Raw genomic sequence first — 22424 nt, 5'->3', positions numbered from 1 at the left:
CCAGTTATAAGATTATAAATTAAATTTCCAAGAGAAAGTCGGTTCTTTACATATTTTCTAATTACCTTCGAAAATATATTAACTCAAAAAAAAAATAAACAATGCTTCATAGATCGATTTTTTTAAATCTAACTTCATAAAGTTCTTTAAAAATATTTTGTAAATGAGGCCATAAGAGCTTAGGGGGAGAGTTACAACACAAAAATACATTTAAGGCGCAGCGAAGCACGCCGGGTAATTGCTAGTTGTTTATATTGTATTCGAGTGTTCCTAAATGTGTGTATATGTCGAAATGTGTATGTGTATATGTAAATAGGCATATATGTTTTTGTCTCACTTATCTTAAAAAAAAATAAATAAAATAAAAAATTATAAGAGTTTTTATTTTTTGAATTTTGCATTGTGTCGCTATTCCAGAGGACCATCGATAATTAAATTTGCATACGTACATACATACTTCATATGAATTTACACAATAAAACTAAATAAATAAATTTTATGAAATATTTGCAGAAGGCAATTGAAGTGCCCACTGATAAATGAAAGCAACTAAACTAAAAAAGACTGATTGTGTAGCTGTCGAACAAAAAAACAACAAAGTTATATTATTGCACTGCACGGGTTTATCAATTTTTCTTATCATATGCGTATTTATTTTTAAATTTTTATGTAGATATGAATAAGAGCGCATTAGTAGCACTAAAGGCAACCATAACAAGCAACCGCTTGATAAATAATAACAAAGAGAGTTTATATGAGCCCTGCTTCAACTCTGATAAACGCGCCTTTTGCTTTTTCGATTAGCCTCGTTCAAACAATGCAAATAAATAATAAAATAGACTGTGCATATCTAAACAAAATAACGCCTAAAAAGAGGATGCCGGAAATTAAATCACAGCTGGTCACATCATACATTTTATAAATGGTTTGCATAAGATAGAGGCTCCCTGTTATCACCATGGGACTAGTAGAATTGGGCTAAAAAAATTAGATGTATTCTTAACCAGAGTTCTGTTAGTACACGAGAATATTTTACCGAAAGTACCGAAAATTAATTTTCCAAATTTTTAGTAGGGACCTAGAACAAAAAGTATGATCGAAACTTAATTTCGTTTTCGCAGTTTTGTTCCCTAGAACGCTTAAAAGCTAAAACTAAAATGAGAACAAAACCTTCGGGAGTGTTTTCACTAAAACGAAAGAGAGAACAAAACTGCCGAGAATGTTCTCACAAAACCCTGTGAAACGTTTCCAAAGAGAACAAAGTACGAACAATACCTGCGGTAACATTTCGAAGAGAACAAACTGGGCATAAAAGTATCCGGAACGTACTGGTAAAGAGCAAAATGAGAAAAAAATCCAAAGAACTTTCTCTTTAAGAACAATTTTAGAATTAAAGTGTCAGGTACTTTCTGACAGAGAAAGATACGAGAACAAATCTTCTCTGAACCATTTGCGAAAAACTGAAGCGAGAACAAGCATTTTGTCATAGTGTTGCTTTAGTTTGAGATGTTTGAGTATTAAAATCAATCAAAAAAAGAGCAGAAAGATAATCATGCAAATTAATTAAACGAAAGACTTAAGATAAGAACTTTTGCTGCACAGAAAATGATAAACGATATGGAAGTTGAAATGAACCAGCTTTCCGTTGTCTTAAAATTAACAATCACGGTTCTTAATGAAACGATTTTTCGTCCCTGATTTTTAGTACCAGTATTTTTCATAAGGAAAAATTGTTACATTGCGTGAACACTTCTATAGTATTTTATATGTTTTAATTTATTTAATAATTTATTTTTGGCAAGAAGTTGTCAACTTTAAAAGAAATGCTTATTGAAAGTGCTGGCCGTCGCAGCAAACTTTTTTGTTAACTTAACTTTCAAACAAGTAAGCTTCCCATTGTTTAAATAAGGTTCCTTTATTAAAAGTATAATAAATACTCATATTAAACCAGTATAGTCCAGGGTTTTACTCGCGAACTATGTATCCTCAATAGTGGATAAAAGAGTATTTTTCTTAAACCGTAAAATATAATAATGCCATTAAAACTTAAAATGTACCTTACTATTATTTTAGCTACATACTAGAAAGGCGCTATGATGGAAATATTTATAATAAAAATAATAGATTGGCGCTTACGCAGAAATACCCTCGGAGGTTTTTCCATTGCCTGTCGAGAGGCGACTGCTATTAGAAAAAACCCTTTTTTTATTTTTTTTGATGTTGCGTTGAACTGGGCTTGAACCCAGATCCTTCGGAATGCTAGTGCGCATTACTAACCACTACACCACAGCGGCGGAAATTTTTGCAGTGCTCAATCGCACAGTGCTCAATAAATGGAATTTAATCTTTATAATTCATTGGAGCCTTAATTTTTCAACCAATTTTATTATATTTTTTTTTTTTAATGAAAGCTAATAAAATGTGCATGATACTAGTTGGGCCCAATTTTTGATTTTGTATTTGTTTATAATAAATTTTTTAGTCAAAAGTGCAGTCACTTTATTCTACTTAAATGAGCGATCTATAAAACTGCATACTCAAATTTTTTATAAAAACCAAAAACAAAAAAAATACTTTCGGTGAAACATTTTTTATAAAATCTCAAATTATTACTTTTTATTTTTTTTCCATTTTGGGAGATCCCTACAATTGGTTGTAACTAGTTTTTATTATGAAACTTTTATTAGCTGGAACGGTAGAATCGATTTTCGTCAAAATTGGCAGTTTTTCTGCACTTTGCACTAAAAAATTTAATAAAAGTAAGTAAAAATTCGAAAATTGGGCTCAACTGGTCTGTTGCAAATTTCAGTAGCTTTCATTACAAAAAAAAAGTCATCAAATTAGTTGAGAGGAAGGCTCCAGTGAATTATGAACATTAGGTTCCATTTATTGACCGCTGCGCATCGTTGTTCCGTCTATTTTCTGTGTAAATTTTATAGGTTAACATTTTGAAACTTTTAAAATTAATGGTTAAAGGGAAATTACTTAAAGATTGATCAAAAATGAGTTAAAATGCCCCACCCTTCCCGTTGGAGTGCCCCATATGTACTTAGTATGCGTGTAATGATATCATTCGCTTCCCCTGCTACATTACGTATCAGCGCACATCTGTCACAGCTGTATAGATATGAATATGTGTAATAGCATCTGCCCTTAATTACTATAAAAACTGTACTTGCGGTGCTTCCCATTTTATGGCGCCTCCTCTGCTTTTCGTTTTCCCCCTTCATATTTTTGTTGGTTTTTTACTCTTATCTTATCAATATCGGTCTCAACGTATGAATGTATGTATATATGTATGAAAGGAAATATGATTTTCGACATTATGCATTATGCCAAACAAAACGATTACGGTACGCTTTTTCTCAAACACAAAATTAATAAAAAAGAGCAATAAAGCTTATCGCTAAGTATGCTTTTTTGCTGATAAAATGATTTATGTAGGTATTCCCCCGCCCTTATAGAGATTACGCATACGCCAGGGTGTCGATTGGCAAACAACGATTTACTGCATTGCAGTTCAACTATTGGTGCTTAGCGATAAGAAGTGGCATAAGTTGTTTGGTTTTATGCACAAAATTTTTTTATTGCTTTATTATGAACTCCGTATTGACACATTTTGAATGAGATTGCAGCAAAAAGTAGAACAAGAATGTACATAGTGGAAAAATAAAACTTGTTTAATTTACATATTTATTTAATATATACATATTTATATATATACCGATTAAACAAAATTGATATATGTACGTACAATACAAATTATTTTTTAACAGTTAATAAATAAAACTTCAACTTTGTTTCAAATTTCTTCTCTCTTTCAGTATTTAGTATGGAGCTTCATTTGGATTGGTTGGAATGCGTTTCTGATATGCTTTTACCTGAATGTAGGCATATTGGATCGGGTATGTGAATATTTTTTTTAAGATTTTTTGTTTTAAAATTTGAGCATTGCATGTTTTTATTATCTATATTATTAATGATTTATTAGAAAAAAATGTTTAAACCGTCAACATCAATGCAAAAGGCCCTATTTCAAAAATGTGAAAATTTGCAGAAGTAAACATTTATATATGAAATAATTACGGGTCTGCTAAAGAGAGAAAATTTGGCTTTGGATTTTCGTAATTAAAAGCAGCTAAACAAATATTTAAAAACACATTTTTCCAAAAATAAGACTTTCCTTTCATATTGATGATTGACGATATTCATATTGAAATGATCTCCTAGAATTTGCCTTTACATACTTTTTTACTGCCCATATGTACCTACCTACATACATATGTAAAATTTTTCTTACACATTCCATTTATTTTTCTTTCACACTTCTCTGCCCACAGGACAGCGATCTGCTCAATTTGGGCACCGGTAGCGTCTCCTGGTTCGAGGTGAACGGTTATGGTTGCAAGCCAACATATCCAGTGAATATCACCTCAGACGATCCATTTCGTCCCATACGTCCGGAACGTGTGGATGATTGCTTATTAGATTATACTATAGTCGAAGTAGTACAATCGGGTGTGCAATGTGCTTTAGCGGTAAGTCCAATAAAAAAAGTAAACAATAAAAAGTTTTAGTACAAAAAGATTAATTTAAATTTGATCTAAAAGCAAAAAACCTATTTTCGCTCCTACAAGTTTTATGTACATATTATGTATGTATATCAAAAAAATTACTTATCTTAAATAAAAAAAAAAAATATCAAATACCGCTTCTCATATTTGTTTCTCTTTTTCTTTCAGTTACTTGGTATTTTAGGCGCCATATTAATAAGTTACATATTCCTCGATGAAGATGACAGATGTAAGTTGATCAATTTTAAATCTAATTCTTATTCTAAAAAGATACAGTAGATATTATTTTAATAAAAAAAAGGTGTGCTTTGGTGCAGATTTCGACTAAAATCATAAAAGCTTTGAGCTTTATGCAATCAAAAAATACATACATAACCACGGTAAAATTAAAATTTTGAATACGCTTTAAGGCGATACCAGTAACCAGTAAATTTTATCGAAAGCTTGTATTTTTTATTGATATCTAAAATGATGGTCTTAAGATAAATGCTTAGGAAAAGACAGTAGGGATAAAAATCTAAACAGATATCGATAAAAAATCAAAAGATAAAACAACATATATGTACATATTTTGTACGTAAAAAATTCGATAACAGTTAGCATTGCGAGTAGGTTTATAAATCGATAACGATATGAATTACTATTTCGATAATTTACTATATCGACGGCATATCGATAACATGGTACTACCGGACGCTCATAAAGCAATACCGATAAAAGTCACCATCTATTTTGTTAATGTTATCGATACCTTAAAATTTTTTATATACTAAAAGATGTTTTTTTGAAACCTAGAAATCGATAACAATAATAATATCGATAATAATAATGATAGAAACAAGAATATCCATATCGATAGCGATAAAATTCAAAAATGAGAGAAATATTTAGTTTATAGGCAAAATATCGATAACAATTTCGTTAATGATAACGCTAAAATATCGATAAAGTAAGCATTAATGATTACGATATCGATTCCTCCACTGTTAATAAAATATTGAATCAAAATAATTATCAGAAAATTGTAAAAAAAAAAATTTAAAGTTTTACCGCTTCAATTTTTAAACTTTTTCAAGTGTATCTCTGCTTACGAACTTAGGAAATATGCAAAATGAAGGCAAAAGTTAACAAAAGCGCAATGTCGACTGCATATCTCTTTAAAAAAAAACATTCTATTATATTAATGTCACATTTGCCATCCGCATTCAAAAAAAAAAAAAAATATTAAAGCGCTTTAAAATCTCCGGCTCAATGCCACTGTCAAAGCAAACATAATAACCCTGAAAAGATGTGTGTATCAACTAACATCATTATTGACATCACTCACCTTCATATTGACATTAGTGTCAAACCAGAAAATTTTCACTTTTACAACCCTTCCAGCTGCTGCTGCATACGTCAAATAGTTACACGTAGTTTGCATAGAGTCATTCGTTGATTTTTTATATGCATTAACTTTTTCATTGCCACTGACATTGCAGCACACAAACATTTTTTTTTGTTTTTGCTGCTGTGTGGGCAAATAGAGGATACATAGATAAAAGTTGGCTAAATGCATCTCCAGCACACAAAAACGAAAGAAAGAACAAGTTTGATATCAGTTACCCACACTGGCGAATGCTGCATATTTGCTGAGCTATGCGCTTTGCGACACGCATTTACAGCTTTTTGTGACAGACAAAGCAGCTGCTTAGCAAATCAATTCAAATGCAGGCGGCTAACTATGACTACTATGTATGTATGTATGTATGGTGAGGAATATATGGAAAGCGTGCATTGCTTAGTAGGCGGCGTGTTGTTTATGCGGATTTTCAAGTGAAATGCACAAAAATATGCTCATCAGAGGGAGCAGTCAGCATCCGACAGTCAGCAGCCAGCCAATATGTAGTAGTCAGTCTCTAGCAGCCGTAGGGCCATCGCACCCAACTAGAAATGTCAAGTGTGAATGGGGCAAACATGTATTTATGTACGTACACATATACATATGTATGTATGTGTGCAATTTATACCCCAAAGATTGAGTTGACTTGCGTAGGCACTACTTGACGGCCCGCCCAAAGTCCTCCAGCTGTGCGTCTCAGCACTTATCCTCGCGCTTGTCACATAGACTGAGGCAAATGATGTGCGCGCGGCTAATAAAAGGTAAATGACATAACCTAACTTAATAATTTTTGATGTAGCAGATTATAAATCTGTCAGAAAAAAAAACTGTAGATTTTTTGTACCAATGGGAGATATAGTAATTTAATAGCTAAAGTACGAATCGTTGAAACAAGTGTATTATTATTATTTGTACTTAGACAGCTAAAACTGCTAAAGTCATTTAGTCTATTTTGCCAAAAACTATAAATTCTTATGTCACACTCGTTTCGCGCTGCACATGACAGTTGGCAGAGTCATTGGTCGTCATCCAAACATATGTATGTATGTACGTAGATTGTAGGTCGTACGGTGCGTATGAGTGACATAGATTTGCAGCTCACAAAAGGATGCTAATGGTATCTGTGCCGACTTAGTATGTAGCTTGGATTGTAAATATTAGCGCACAGCAACGCAGTCCCATGTATGTATATGTACGTGTAAATGCATACAGTTGTAGCATTCGGAATTTCTGGTTTTGAAGCACTTTTAGAAACGAGGGACTAAATAGTTCAAGAAGTATGAGAAAGCATTCGGCTGAAGCCTGTGACTAAATAAGCAATAAGGCCAACTGAAAGCTGTTGAATGTATTGGCATTTTGAATGCGCTGGCCCTAAAAATACTAGTTCGTAACTAGTTAGGAACTAGTCATTTGCTTACTAATATGCTGCGAAAATTGTCATAAACACATTCTTAACAGAGCTCGAAGATAACTATTAACCAATTAAAATGCTCGCATAATAGCTCTTATCGAAGGAGCAATAAAGTAGCAGTCGGAGGTTAACCGAAACTTTTTAACAATGTTTTATTGGTTGCTCTCAGAGGGAAACCTTTACCGAAGCGAAATAAAAATTTTTCTCAGTCAAGGCGAAATGTAAATGAAAAATAAAAATTCTTCTCAGTCAAGGAGGAATATTAATGAGAAATAAAATTAAATCTCCTCCGGTTGTAGTTATACGTACATTTCCCATGTAACAACTTAACTTGTACTTGATTCTTGATATATTATTTCAGGCAGGTTGGGCAGTTCACTGCCTGGATCAAGATTTCCCCTATCTGGGTAGCCGAATAAATAAAACCTCTTACCCGCGTACCCGGATAAAAGTAACCCGCAACCCGCCGGATAAATATTACCCTCTAAACGGATAACGGGTTAAAGATAACCCGCTACTCAGATACCCGGATATGCATACACATATTAACCTCTACCCGGTTGCGCGGAAAAGAACAACACACTACCCAAGTGCACAGATAAAATCTACTCCTACCCGGGTACTCGGATAAAGAAAACCCTTATCCGGGGCATCTCTCACATATAATCTGGTATCAGGTATCTGTGTGACGATAACCGCCTACCCGGGTACTTGGTAAAAACTAATCCTGCATACAGGTACCCGTGTAACGATAACCCACTACCCGGTCGCCGACAAATATAACCCTCTATCCAAGTACCCGGATAAAGATAACTATGTATCCGTGTGCCTGAACAAAAATAAACCGCTATCCAAGTACCCGAATAGATGGTTATCTGGATAAAGATAACCACCTACCCGGGTAATCGGCCAACTAAACTATGCAGGCAGGTTGGACAATTCACTCCCCGGATAAAGATAACCCCATATCAGGGTACCCGTATAAAGATAACCCACAACCCGAGTCCACGGCCAACTAAAACCGACTATCCGGGTAGCCGGATAAAGATGACAGCCAACCCGTATAAAAATAACCCACTACTCGACCAATATTATTCTTCTCACTTAATCACCGAAAACCAGCAACTATTACAGAGAAGTCTCCTAGGTAAATCTCAGCGAAGGAGATTTATTTCCAGAATTGAAATATAACTCTCAGTAATGGAGATTTATTTCTTGAATTGAAATATAAATTTCCGAGAGAAACCTTTATGTGACTGCGCAATATGATAAGTGTCCGAGAAAAAACAATATGGTTTTTCGGTTAGGAGTTATTTTCGAGCCCTGGTTATTTATACATAAATGTGCATATGTATCTGTTTAGAACCATAAATTGTTTACAAGTTGCAAAACTGCGTGAATGGGTTGAGTTGGCATCTAAATCTTGAGAATACCTCCACAATGCACGTATAAAATATCTTTATGAAGAAAATATAGTTTATCTTAAAAATATTAACACATTATTGGAAATACTCATATGTAACTAGTCTGTTACTAGTTCTAAAGTGAATTGCAAGCTCAAATCTTTGGCTTAGGCACTCGGAGACTCAAAAGGCTACTCTCAAACTAGTAGCCAACTAGGTCGAACAATTCAAGGCGATGTTTTATCCTTGAAAGCAGTTAGTTTTATATAACTAGTTATTGCTGGCTTACTAGTTCCAGCGATGTACCAATTGGAAGAATTTCCTGTGTGCGAAATGACTAGGATAAAAATCGCACACAAGCTCCCCGCTACTAAGCCTCAACCATCTGTCTTCGTATGCCAATATGCAATAAAAAGCTGTTTGCCAGCTTTTGTGCGCCTGTTACGAACATTACAGCCAAAGGTACAGTTACAGGAAATATATGTACACACCCTAAGCGAGCAGAGAGACTCAATGACAACAATGGGCATACAAAAAGTTACATGTGTATGCGAACTGGTACGCTGAGCCCTCCGAACATAAAGTTGTGTGTTGAATATTCATCGCTTGAGCTGCTCAACTGCCTTTTATTTAGCCTATTTTATTTCTTGGTTTTTTTTGTTTTTTTTTGTAGGCAAACAAAAGGGCGGAAGTTAAATCGCAATTTTCCAACGAACGCATGCAAAGAAAGTGAAAATCATTTAAAAGGAAAAAAATGTCAAAGATAGGCGACAGCCAACTATGAAGTGCAGTGAAATGTGCCGCAGTAAAGTTTAAAAAGTGCAAAGAAAACGCAGGAGTGAATTCAAAGGAGAAAGGCAAAAAAGCACACAGCGAAAGTTTACTAAGAAGAAATTTGCCAAAGAAATATTCGAAAAAATTTACGAGGACAAGTGAGGAGTAGAGCATAAAAAAAGTAGCGAAAAAATGTGCGCAAGCAAGCATGCAACCCCGTGATGCGCCTGCTTTATATTCACTACTACTACTACTACTACTACTACTACTACTTTGACATGCATTCAAGCAAATGCGTACACGCGTGTACTCATACACACATGTAAACGCAACTGTATGAATCTGCATAAATATGTTTATGCGCTTTTTGGCATTTCACTGCCAATGGCGTCTTTATGGCGCTGCTTTACTTTACTCTTGCTCGATTTTCGCGCGCTGATCTGCTTTATGCAAATGTCGAGTACTCGTCACACACTACTATTACACTTACTTGCAAAAGTGTGCAAACACTGTTATGAATTTTATAAGATTGCCTACAAGGCGCGCATAAGCGTTCAGCAGGCGGTGAGTAATGGGATTTTGCTTTTGCTAGGGGCGTAGATGTGCGTACATGCATACATACATACATAAGTACCTATGTATTTTTTGTAAAGGGGTTGCTAAGAGACTTCAAGTAACAAAAGTAAAAAAATAAATTTGCAATAAATGAATACGGTTATATGGGATATACCTTACTTAAATTTAATAAGATAATATAGATAGCAAGGTGGCAAAAAACGGGTTTATGCAAAAATGAAATTTTTTTTTCGGATTCTAGTAGAATACAATTCCCCCAAAATGGGAGTGGCAATTTTAGGACTAAATAAAGTTAACGAAATTACGATATCGACAGAATATCCCTAATGCAAAATCGGCTGCGTTTTATAGATCGGTAAACGGTTTGGAAAATCGCTGAAATTTTGTATACAGATAATGTTTTGGATTCTAAGGTTATGTGAATAGGCATTATCTCCGAGAAGAGTCGTATAAAGTTGCCACCTATTCGAAATTAGTTACAAAATATTTAATACATCATAATGTGGGTACCAAATGGAAGGTATTTTAAATATCCCTTATTCAAAAATATTTTTAATAGGGTTGCCATCTATTTTGAAAAACAGATTTATTTAATTTTTTGTTTAGAAAAAAGGTAAAATATTACTATTCATGGGTGCCAAGAGAAGGTTCTTAAGCAATGCTTGCCCTATATACAAAATGTTATCCCTTACGATGATAGTGTAAGGTTGCCACTTATTTTCGATTCTACTCAATTTATGTATCGCAATATGGATATCAAATGAAAGGTATTGTTGAGAACTTTGGTCAGAAAATATTTTCCATCAGGATTGCCACGCTTCTATGTAATAAAATTTTTTATTTTGTTAATATAAATCAGCATTTTTTTATGTATACACAGTACATATAAATTATAACACGCCACTCAAGTACAAAGTTCAATCGATAGCAATTGGAATATCATTAGTACCCTTTTTTAACGACTGTGAAACTGCTTGAATTACAAAAAACACATGTTCTAATAAAAAGATTATCGCATAGAGAAGAAACTTCTCGGCAAAATAGAAAAAGGGAAGAAAGATATATAGGGTGGTTCTTATAAAACTTTAAAAAGCGAATACAAATTATTGTTTTTTCGGTATATTATTGGTTTATTCGAAAGATCAAACATTTCCAGTAATTACGCTGTAGAGACGCTAAAATGACACACAAAACGCCGAAACAGGTAAACTTAATTTTGGGTCGTAGATTGTGGCGCTGTATATCGTTTTTCTAGATGAAGGCATTTTCGCAAGATATTGAAATGATTTGTTTTAATTTTTTTATTTTTATTTTTTTTTTTATTTTGTAATTTTTAATTTTATTTAAATGAAAAAATGCTAACTTTAACAGGGAAAAAATTAAAAAATAAAAGAGTTTTGTATATTGCACTGATTTTTGTTAAAGCCTGTTTTTTTACTAAAACAACGAAGATAATTGATTGATAAAAAAGTTGTAAATGGTCAAATGAAAATGCGTAATATTTTTTTTTTTTATGATTCCATTAGTAGTTTGTACATGGCGTATGCGTAACATTATTACGCTTTTTCATTTTACCATTTACAAATTTATTTATCAATCAATTTTCTTCGCTGATAGTTTGAAGTTTTTTGCAAAAGAACAGGATCTTGTGGACGGTTTCAGGCCCTATCTCTCGAATGGCTTGCTTGATTTTTGCTTAAAGGGCCTAAATCGTTAATGTTTTATTCACATAATATCGGTCCTTCAAAGCCGCCCACAAAAAAAAAAAAATAATAATAATCGAACGACGCCAATTCGCTGCTCCCAGCTGGCCAATTGACATCGCCGATGCGACTGGTAATACGAGTACCGAACTTGGTGCGCAAAAGATCGATTGTGGCATGGGTTGTGTGGCATGGCCTGCCATCCTGCTGAAAACCAATTATCGTCCAAATCCATGACTTAAATTTCCGGTCAGCTACGATGATCCTCAGCCACCATTTTTCTGTGTAAAAATGTGTATATCTAGTCTTATAAAATTAAGACGAAATACTGTTTGATGAATTCAAAGGGACTTCAAATAAAATTGGAAATTAAAGACATAATTTTCCTGCTTATAGTGTTTTGAATAAAATCAATAAAAAGATTTTATAAAAAAATATTCGTCTTTTCGCCTTATATAATAAAAAATTTTATCAAAAATACGTACGTATTTTTTCCATCGTTTCTGGGTCAACTAATAACTATCGAAAATAAAACGCTTATTAAGTCGAAATCTGTAACCAAATGCATACGACGGTGCAACCATAAATAAATGAAAAAGAATTGAAATCTTAAAAAAAAAAATAGTAATATTCTTAGAACTAAATTCACACACAACAAAAAGTAATATAGTAATTTTCTTCGTTTATCTATATATTAATTTTAATATTTATGTAATTAATAAAAAATGACTATAAAATTTTTTATCAAGAAAACTGCTTGTGGGTTTCACTTTTAAAAATCATTTGTTTTTTATGTTTATTGTTTTCTACCAAACATTACTCACCCACCCACTCATAAGAACATAATTAACTACATAATCGAATTAATCTTTTGGTTTGAGCAGATAGTAAGAACCTGCGTATTTGTTGTATTGCATATTGAATTGGAGGCGTAATTAAATGATTAGTAATTTAATGGATATTTAAATACTGCTCAGATCAAATGCCGCATGCTTTGCTGTGTATATAAAAAAAAACTATCTAATATCGTATAAGCATTTGTACATAATTTTTCAACACCTTCCTAGCTTTAATTCACAGTTCACAATAAGTAGCATAACGAATTTCTAAAAGTTATGAAAATACATTTTTTGTGCTTAAAATATTTACTTATTTCATACTATTGCATTTCCATTTTGCTATTTATGTGCGCTACTGAAAAGGTACTATATGTACGGTGGCGAGAATAATAATAGGGAAGATACATTTTAATATTCTTTGGCTATTGCCTTTTCGTTTTTTTTTGTGTTTGTTATTGCAAGTTTGTCCTGCAAGTTAAAGTTGCAAACAATGTACCAAAATTAGGAAAATTCGACATGAAACCGTCATGAAAATTTTGAGCTTTTTAATTATATTTCATACAGCCGGTTTCCCCAGCAATTTAAGTGGAAAATGATTTTTTATTTTCGGTCCATTTGCATATAAAATTCTCTCGTCAAATACTCGGTAAAATTCTGTCAAAAAAATTTCAAATTTTGATGAACTTTTGTTAACGTTTGTCAAATTTTTATAAATGTTCTACAAAGGTTGAAGCTTTGATTTACATGCTTTTTTTAGACAGTAAGCTATATTAAAAAAAAAAAAAAATTATAAAAAATTTTTAACAAAAAAATATCCAAAGCTTGCTAAAATTGCTCTTCCTTATTCACATTTTCGTCACCGTAAATAACATGCATGCTTCACTAATCTCCTCCGACCACATATTTACTAACAAATCCATTATTCACTCTGAAACTTTTAAGCTTAGTTAGTTATTTTTTTATATATAAAATTCTTGTAAACATGTGTCAATATGTATGTGCATATGTATGTTCATAATTTATGCTTTTCTGCATGTACGGTTTTCTATGCTGAGTTGCTACATTTCGTTTATCTGCATTAAGAATAATGAAATCCATTTTAAGTTTGACATTTTCTCAATTCACTCTGTCTATCATCGCTTACGTTTGTTTACTTTTTAAACTCGTCATTTTAATGAAAACTGATTCTGATACAAAATAAAATTAGGGCATACACTCTGAGTTGCTTAGATAAATATTCATTCCGAGATTATTGTTTGTATGTCTGCTATACGCACATGCCAAGCAAATGTTTTGTATTATATGTAGGGTGGTCCTTAAATGTCAACATTTAAAGAATGACATTCACGAAAATTTCAAAATTGTAAAAAAATTTTAGCGGCCGCTACCAGGGGTTGAAAATTTTTTTTTTTTTTACCACAACAATTCGACAAAATCTTGCCCTTGACCAGAAATAACTGCGTGTTGAAACTTATTCATATATATTCATAAAATCGGTGAGCTATTGCTGGTCAAAGTCAAAATAATGTCGAATTTTTGTCATACAAAAATGTAATTTTTCAAACCCAGGTAGTGATCCATAAAATTCAGTATTGAAATTTTCGTGGTTTTCTTTATTTTGTGGGAAGAACATGATTTTGATATTTTTTAAGGACCACCCTAATGCATACTTAGGTACATAAGTTTTGTTTATAAAGATATTTTTTGATGTCTGTTCGCTGTGCAATTTCTTATTTAATTGCTGATACGCTATTTCATGACGATTTCATGGCTATCCGGGTTCTATGATAGCCAATCCTAACGGATGGGCATTTTTTCGCTTCCACAAATACCCAGCCGTCAGCACCATCTCCAATATTCCAACTATTAGACGAAGTTTGGGTAAATATATTAATTATTTAAATTCTTTGTCAGCGAAGCAGTCATACATATGTACGAATTGATCCTCTTTCGCAGTCATTTTGACATGCCTGGCACAAATCTAAAATCTAAAATCATATAGTACTTATTTAGGGGAAAACTGTTTAATATAATAATGGCGGAATGCCAAACCTTTATGGCAAATGCCGCATAGATTAAAAGTTTTCTCTAGTCAAATAGTCAGTCGTTTGTTCTGGCGCATAAGTGCTCGCGCTTTCCATGGCAAGAACTGATTAATATCTTTTTCTGAACAATACAAATTATTTCTGAAAAAAAAAAACAAATATGTAATTCTGTACCATTTTTAAATACCGCCCGACTTGGCTCGAGCAGTTGCACAGTAGCCAAAGGACACTTTCTTAAATTTTCCTTATCCTCAAAAAAGTTGATTGCTTTTTAGTTTTGGAGCTCAAATGCATAGACCCATGATTTGTTATTGCCTTATTTGCTGCAACATAAACATATTTTATCAACATTTTTTTTGCATCCATTTGATGCATGTCTCTTTTGAGCCCGATTTTACGAATATCAGACATCCAAAAAAAGTTGCGGGTTCTCCGCCGAAATTAAAAAATTTATTATATTTGAAGACGTCCACCAAAATATTTCGCAAAAATATTAAGATTTACGTGAGCTGGACCGATTTGAAAATACCCCCATAAATGGAGTTTTTATATATAAAAAAAAAAAATAGTTTCTTCAAAAACTTTTTGAAAAAAATCCCCTCAGATGACAAAACAGTTTAAATTTAAAAATCTGCATAAAAATATTTAAAAATCTTTTCAACGGAATTGTAATAATGAGATTTTTGATGCTGTTTTTTACTTTTTTTTTTCAAAGATTGATTTACGAAAGACTTGAATAACTGGGCCCAAACTACTCTGTTTTAGACTTATGGGGTCTCAGTAGAAAGAATCTCATCATTGCGATTCCGTTGAAAATTTGTTTATTTTTTTTTTTAACATTTTTATGCAAATTTTTTAAGCTTCAACCGTTTTGTCATTTGACGGGATTTTTTTCAAAAAAAATCTTTAAGAAACTATTTTTATTCATAAAAAACTCCATTTTTGGAAATATATTTAAATTGGTCCAGCTCACATAAATATTGATATTTTTCCGAAATATTTTGCAGGGCGTCTTAAAATGTAATGGATTTTATAATTCCAATGAAAAGCAGTACCAATTTATTTTATTTTATTTTTTTTTGTATGGGGAGTGATGCAGTCTAATGTACATACTTGTGTCCTATAGTGGTCTTATACTAACGACTAACTCCCATCTTCTATGCTTTCTGCGAAAAACGCTGAAATGTGCGAAAGGAAATAGTGTTGCCGCATTTGGCAAAAGGAGATTTCGGCGGTTAGGAACTATTTTTGGAAAAGCCAATTAGATTTGCTGAAGAGTTTCATTATATTAGCCCCATTCTTTCTTGATTGAACATCGTGCCAGAACCATTAATCTCAGACTACTTGCGGCACCTTTAAAGAACAGCTCACCTCTAACAATTAGGACAAACATTTTTAGAAAAGGCCCAATTAAATAAAAATCCTTCGGCCTAATAGCCTAGGCTGCGTTGGACGCAAGAAAATACAGTTAACCATACTTTCCTACTTTTTTATTAGGTCAAATCATCATCAACATTATTTTGTAAGCTTTTTCGTTCTGTGTGCATCACTGCATTAAAGCAAACATTTCTGATACGATTATAAAAACATTTGCATCAAAATCACAATACTATATATATATATAAATGTATGTCAAAATCCTACCACAAATTTATCGTTTGTATGTGTGTATTATAATTATTTATGTATGTACGTGTGTTGTATCTACAGAATCTCCCTTATGCATATCTATTTGTATCTATATATGTATGTATGTTTGTATTTGTGTATGTAAAGTATCTTAAGACATCATTATATCGACTATACAATAACACATTGCCACATATCCACAAACATTTTTGGAACAAACCAAAAACCTAAATTTTTAATCACTCAACTAAACAAAAAAATCATCAAAATTATTTAATTATAATTTCTTTATTTTATTGTGCAAGCCCACAAATGAGATTTATGAATGAAAATAATTTAAATTAAATTTTTTTTCTGTTAAACCAAGCGCGAACTTGAAGTAAAAGTATCGCAAATTGATTAAACGAAAATCACAAAAATATTAAAATTAATATATTTTTAATGTCAATCTAAAAAATAGGGAAAAAATAAAAAAAAAAAAACAGAAAATATTCACTGCAAATTGCCAACAACAAACAAGCCAATCTACAACAATTATAATTCTCTGGTTTACAGTCGATTTCGTGAATGGCGACGCCAAGAGTCCCCAGCACACGGTGGTCCATCCAATGTACGTGAGCTACAGCAGCATACCGACCTCGGCAAGCGCTAGCGCCACATTGCTCTCAAACAAGCATCACAACAATCACCAAGCACTTAACAACAATAACAACCACCACCAAATTCATCCGCAACAACAGCAACTGCAACTGCAGCAGCAGCTCAGTCATCATCAGCAACCAAATAATTTTAACAGTAACACATTTCTAATACACACGAACAGCATCAGCAACAACAGCCATAGCCATAGCCGTAGTCATAGTCATAATCATAGTCAGAGTCAGAGTCAAAGCAACAATAGTCGCAGCCGCAGCCGCAGCCGCAGCAATAGCCAAAGTGGTGGGGTTGGTGGCGGTGGCATTGGCAATGGCGGCGGTGGCGCGGCGAGAAAGGGTCGTGGCGGCGGCGGTGGCGGCGGTGGCGGTGGCGATGGCAACTGCAACTCGCTCAGCGCAAGCAAAACGAGTACACTGACGCGCATTCTTTACAGCCCGAAGAGTAGCAATAAGATCGGCTCATCCACGGGCAACACCATACTCCCCGTAGATATGTTGCAGCGACAACAATCGCTACCACAAACGCATACCGTGACGTCATTAGGCGGTGGCGGCGGGCAGCACTACTATGACGACAGCACTGCCAAAGCGGATCAGCTGTACACGAACAGCAATCGACGGCAATTCTTGAATGGTATGACATATCAGCAGCACCAACAGCAGCAGCAGCAACAACAAAATGCTGGCACACCAAACTCCTCAACGCACGACAACACCACATCGTCGCTCTCGTATGCTTCGCTGCAGAATTCCAATTTGAATTTGACACAGAGCTTGCGTGGCGGCCATGGTGGTGGTGGGTTTGGCTACACGGGCACGGGTGGTGGTGGTAATGGCATGTGTGCGGGTGTGGTGGGCTCTAGCTCTGGCGGTTTTGGTCGTGGCGGTGGCGGTGGCGGGGGCATGACCGCCGCCTCGTCGCAAGCCACGCTCAGTCCGCTTAGCAATAGCCAATTTAGTCTCAGCAATAGTATCAACAATAATTATAGCAACCATAGTGGCAGCACCGCCAACAACAACAACCACACCAATTACAGCAATGTCTTAAATAACCATACTAACTATGTAAATAACAATAACGGTAGCATGGGTAGCGGCGTTGGTGGCGGTCACTTCGCGCGCATTCACGCTAAACCCAAGCCGCCTAAGTCGACGAGCTACAGCAGCTTCATCAACAATGGCAGCGCGGCGAATCTCACTAATGGTGTCGGCATCGGCGTCGGTGGCGGCGGCAGCGGCAGCGCTGGGGGTTCCATGACCAATATCCATCGTCCAGACATCAAGTATACGCAAATGTCCAACGAGCGCCTGTCGCGCAACTTGGAGGAGGGTCTAGAGGACGACAATTTCTCGCTGCAGAATTTCAAAACCGATGACGGTATTACCTATGTACCCTTCCAGAAACCAACGCCAGGCGCACTCTTCGTCGGCCAGAATAACAATCCCTCGTATGTGTCGTTGAACTCATTTGGAGGCACGCAGATTTCGCCCAACAACAATGCTAGTCCAAATACGATTAACAACAATGCTTTACCGCAATTCACGCGCAGCATTTCTCAGTTGGCGCCACCACCACCGCCACCGCCACCGGCTCTCCAAGAAGGAGAGATACTTTTAGAGCGCGGCGCTGTACTACAACCCGCCTACAACTATCAGCCACATGCACAGCAACAGCAAATGCTGTTGCAGTCACAGGCTGCACAAGGCGCGCAGCAACAGCAACAGCCACTAATGAATCCTGCCAATCGTTTTCTCTACCAACAAAACGGCCTACCATTCCATCCAGCCTACAATAAGCCCATTCCAGTGCCACTACCGGTGCCCACGCATACGTCGTCGCCCATGTCTGCGCAATATCATCACCACATGAGCCCAGTCGCCAAACAACCGCCACGCCCAACAAACATTCCATTACCCACCATTCCGCCACATTCATTCGACACGCCCATTTCACCCTCAGAGGTTACACCTCCACCACCTCCTGCGCCACGTCCACACATTTTCCAGCCACGTTCCGGCCATGCGCCCTACCCCGATCTCTCACCTGAGGTGACCGAGAAATATGCCATGCCCACACAGTACGTACCGCGCTCACCGGTCGCTTCGCGTATTGCGCGTCGTCAGCGCCAACAACAACAGACGTCGCATAATTATCACCACCAGCAGTCGGCGCAGCCGGCGACGCATCACGTGAATACGTCAGCAAACTTTTGCGATCAAGTGCGTGATGCGCCACCTGGCTATATAGTGGACGCAGGCTTCAGCATTGTGCGCGCCAAAAGCTATGACCGCCTGGCCTCGTCGTCGTCGGGTTCCGTGCGACGCGATGCGAAAGGCGAAGCACAGTCGAAGCAGGCGCAAGTCAATGCCGAAGCAGCGCCGCATGTAAATAGGCGCAGTGGTCGTCGTGATGCCGCCGCACGCGCGCGTCCACGATCCTATTGCAATTCGATGTCTGGTGGTGAGGGCGTGATACGCGGTAGTTTGGTCTATGAGCGCGATTTTGTGGTCGAGAGTGGAGTTAATGGTGCTGATGGTGTTGGTAGTAGTGGCGCAGGTGAGGGAGGTGGACAGTTTGTTGGTGGTGATCAGTTGGCATAGGCAGAGGCTGGGAAAGTGAGTAGTACAGTATTGGAGGCACAAAAGCTGCGAACTACCAGCGATCGTACACGATATTGAGGTAGAGTTTCGGAGAAGGGATATGCATACATAGTATTCGGGAATATAGTTGACAAAACCGCTTTGTAAAATGTACAGTGATTGAGAAAAGCCAATGGATGCATTCTTTCTCGATAGGCTGAGAGCGTAATGAGGTCAGAAAAATAATTAGCGCATGACATTTTTTGCGATAAAACGATGTTGAAAGCAATAAAAGTAGGAGATACAGATTTTCCGAAGCTCTTAGAGCGGCGACTAACTTGTAGAGCTTTTGCTCTTTTGATGCTCATGTAAAATCAACAGAAATCTTTAAAGGCTCTGCCCGCGGTCTATGTTTTTGATCGAGTCCGCCTTAGAGCGGTGATGAAATTCTGAACTTTTTAAGCTTTCTATCTATTTTATATAAGCATGCACAGGCTAAAAGCCCTCTCTGCTCATTACAGCCTCAAGAGTTTTTAGTCGTCTTAAATTGGTCATGACAAATTTTAAGCGCTTCAGTAAAACCATAAGGAGCTTACATAGGTTTAAAGGAGTTGTGAGCGCCTTTGTACAAAGGGTGGAATTTCAAAAGCTCTTTCTGTAGCACGAAAGCTCCTCAAGGAATAACAAAGTGCACAAATGCACTCGGGTAAGAAATTTAAAAAAAAGGTCAAAAAGCAAGAGATTATTAGACCGATTTGTAGAGTAGTGATCGAAAGCAAAAATTTTAAAGCTATTTGTAGCTAAAAGCCGTAGAAGTGGTACTTTGTGAAGAAAAAGTTGTGCTCAAAGGACTTTTACTTTCCAAAACCGTTACCTACATATATATTGCACTTACAGCCTCTCCAAAGTCACCGAGAATCGCCAAGAAGTAGCTATCATTCCATTCAAAGCGGTGTCAGTTCATTTCTGTGTTTTATCTGTACCCACTTTCATTGCGCTTAAACTCACTTCATTCATTTATATTCATGCCCATGCCGCTGCATTGGTTTTGTTTAAAATTTTCTTGCTATTTTCTTTTAATTTCATTAATTTTAATTTCTTAGACTCATAGATTACGATTGCTGATTTGAATGCTCTCATTTGCGGAAAAGTGGTGGTTAAATGGTTGTTGAAGCTTCTTCTTTATCTAACTCACTCTCTCACGTAGCTGCGGCCTCTCAATCGAACATGAAAAATTTAATCATGCTCTCAAACATGCAAGCTCTCTACTAAATCGTTTATTTAACGCGCGCCAGCCCACTTCGTGTCACCGTGGCGCCGTCGCGCCGTTAAATGTTGCTTGCGCTGAAGTTGCTGTTGCTACTATCTACGAGGGCGATGTTGCTGCAATACATATATTGCTAAGTGAATATAAATTTGCCACAGCAAACGGCTTAAAAGATGTATGTAAAGGTCAAGCGAATTCCTTGAAAAATTAAATATTAAGAAAACGCTAATCAATTTAATGGCATGTAAATGTTTGCAAAGAATGCAAGTGAAGAAATTTGAAATTCAATGTTGTGTACTAAAAATGTGTTAAAGAAAAACGGAAATGAAAAATGTTCCAAAATATTTGGTGTTGTTAGTTAGTTTGTGTATTAGAATTTATGTTCTTAACCTGCATACGAATACATACTTACAACACACACGTATACATACTTATACACTTGTTTGTATTGTAAATTGATGATGTAAATTATACTATATACATACAATGTATTATTATTTAACGAACACACATACTTATTTAGTTATATGTATGTATGAATATTCTTGTACATAATATTGTTTTTTTTTTTTGCTACAACATAAAATAACTTGTAATTCTTATAACAATACTGGTATGGGTATTCGATTTGTTTTGAACGAATTTGGAGTTAGAAATCTCACAAAACTGGATACACAAAACACGATTAATAAGTAGCTTAGCTAAACACAAAATTAGTAGGGTTTGAGCGCATATGACGGTGCTGGCAACATGTATCGGGCGACGGCATGTTGCTAGCGCTGGCGTAGAGGAGAATATGTTGGTAGCGGAGGTGGTGGGCGTACGTGGCAATTAACAAATCACATGAGGGATTTATTGAGTTAAATCGAGAATGAGATTAATAAAGATCAGTGCAAAATATCGCGAAAGAGAGTGAAGTGAGATCAAGGTAATTAAAGAGAAAAGGGAAAATAAATATAGGCAAAGAAAAATGAGAACGTTGGGACCGAAGTGATAAGTAGAAGGAAAAAAAATACGGACAAAGACATGTTTACAACTTAAAGTACGGGCATAGAAAGAGACACAGATATGGAACCAAAAGAAAAAGTAATAAAATAAAATAAAAATACAGTTATCTAAAGAAACAGATATAATATGCAGGTTCAGACAAAAAAACGATAAACATAAAATTTTATAAAGAGATCAAGATAACAACAATGAAGAGATAATGACAAACAGGCGCATCAATATCAAGGGAACGATAACGATAAAGATAATATTAAAGACATAGAAAAAAAGATAAAAAATTATAAAGAAATTAAAGGTACAATTAAAATTAAAGACTAAGGTGGAGATATAAAGATAAAAATAAACATGTAAATATATGGACAAAGATGAACCTAAGGATAAACCTCAACATAAAGAAAACGATAAACATAATAATAAAGATAAACATAAAGATAAAGACAAAGATACAGATACACACGCGCGTTCGGGTACAGTGAAAAGGTTAGGAACCAACATGACAATGAAAGAAGGAAAGAAGAAAATATTAATAACAACTAAAACTTTGCAATTTATTTTTAATTTTGAATAGCTTTCATGAA

The 22424-nt window shown here is 35.3% G+C and overlaps 1 protein-coding gene across 2 annotated transcripts in view; it reads left to right on the top strand.

Annotated features, from left to right (window-relative positions):
- Positions 1 to 22124, top strand: part of LOC108365733 (sodium/potassium-transporting ATPase subunit beta-1-interacting protein-like) — a 28217-nt gene extending 6093 nt beyond the window's left edge. The window contains exons 2-6 of one of the 2 annotated variants that reach the window (XR_001847993.1): positions 3825 to 3905; positions 4341 to 4538; positions 4743 to 4803; positions 16891 to 19671; positions 20675 to 22124. Coding sequence is in view for 1 of the 2 variants with exons in the window: in XM_017619869.1 (XP_017475358.1) it covers positions 3825 to 3905; positions 4341 to 4538; positions 4743 to 4803; positions 16891 to 19592 (3042 nt within the window). In the remaining variant the exon portion in view is untranslated. Of the gene's footprint in view, positions 1 to 3824; positions 3906 to 4340; positions 4539 to 4742; positions 4804 to 16890 lie in introns of both variants that reach the window. The other variant, XM_017619869.1, reaches the window with a different exon arrangement.
- The last annotated feature ends 300 nt before the right edge of the window (positions 22125 to 22424 follow it).

The sequence above is a fragment of the Rhagoletis zephyria genome, unplaced genomic scaffold, assembly GCF_001687245.7.
Source record: "Rhagoletis zephyria isolate East Lansing unplaced genomic scaffold, Rhagoletis_zephyria_1.1 Rzeph_scaffold_01980, whole genome shotgun sequence".
Taxonomy (NCBI): domain Eukaryota; kingdom Metazoa; phylum Arthropoda; class Insecta; order Diptera; family Tephritidae; genus Rhagoletis; species Rhagoletis zephyria.
Note: the sequence above shows the minus strand (reverse complement) of the source record. Positions and strands in the feature narration are given on the sequence as shown.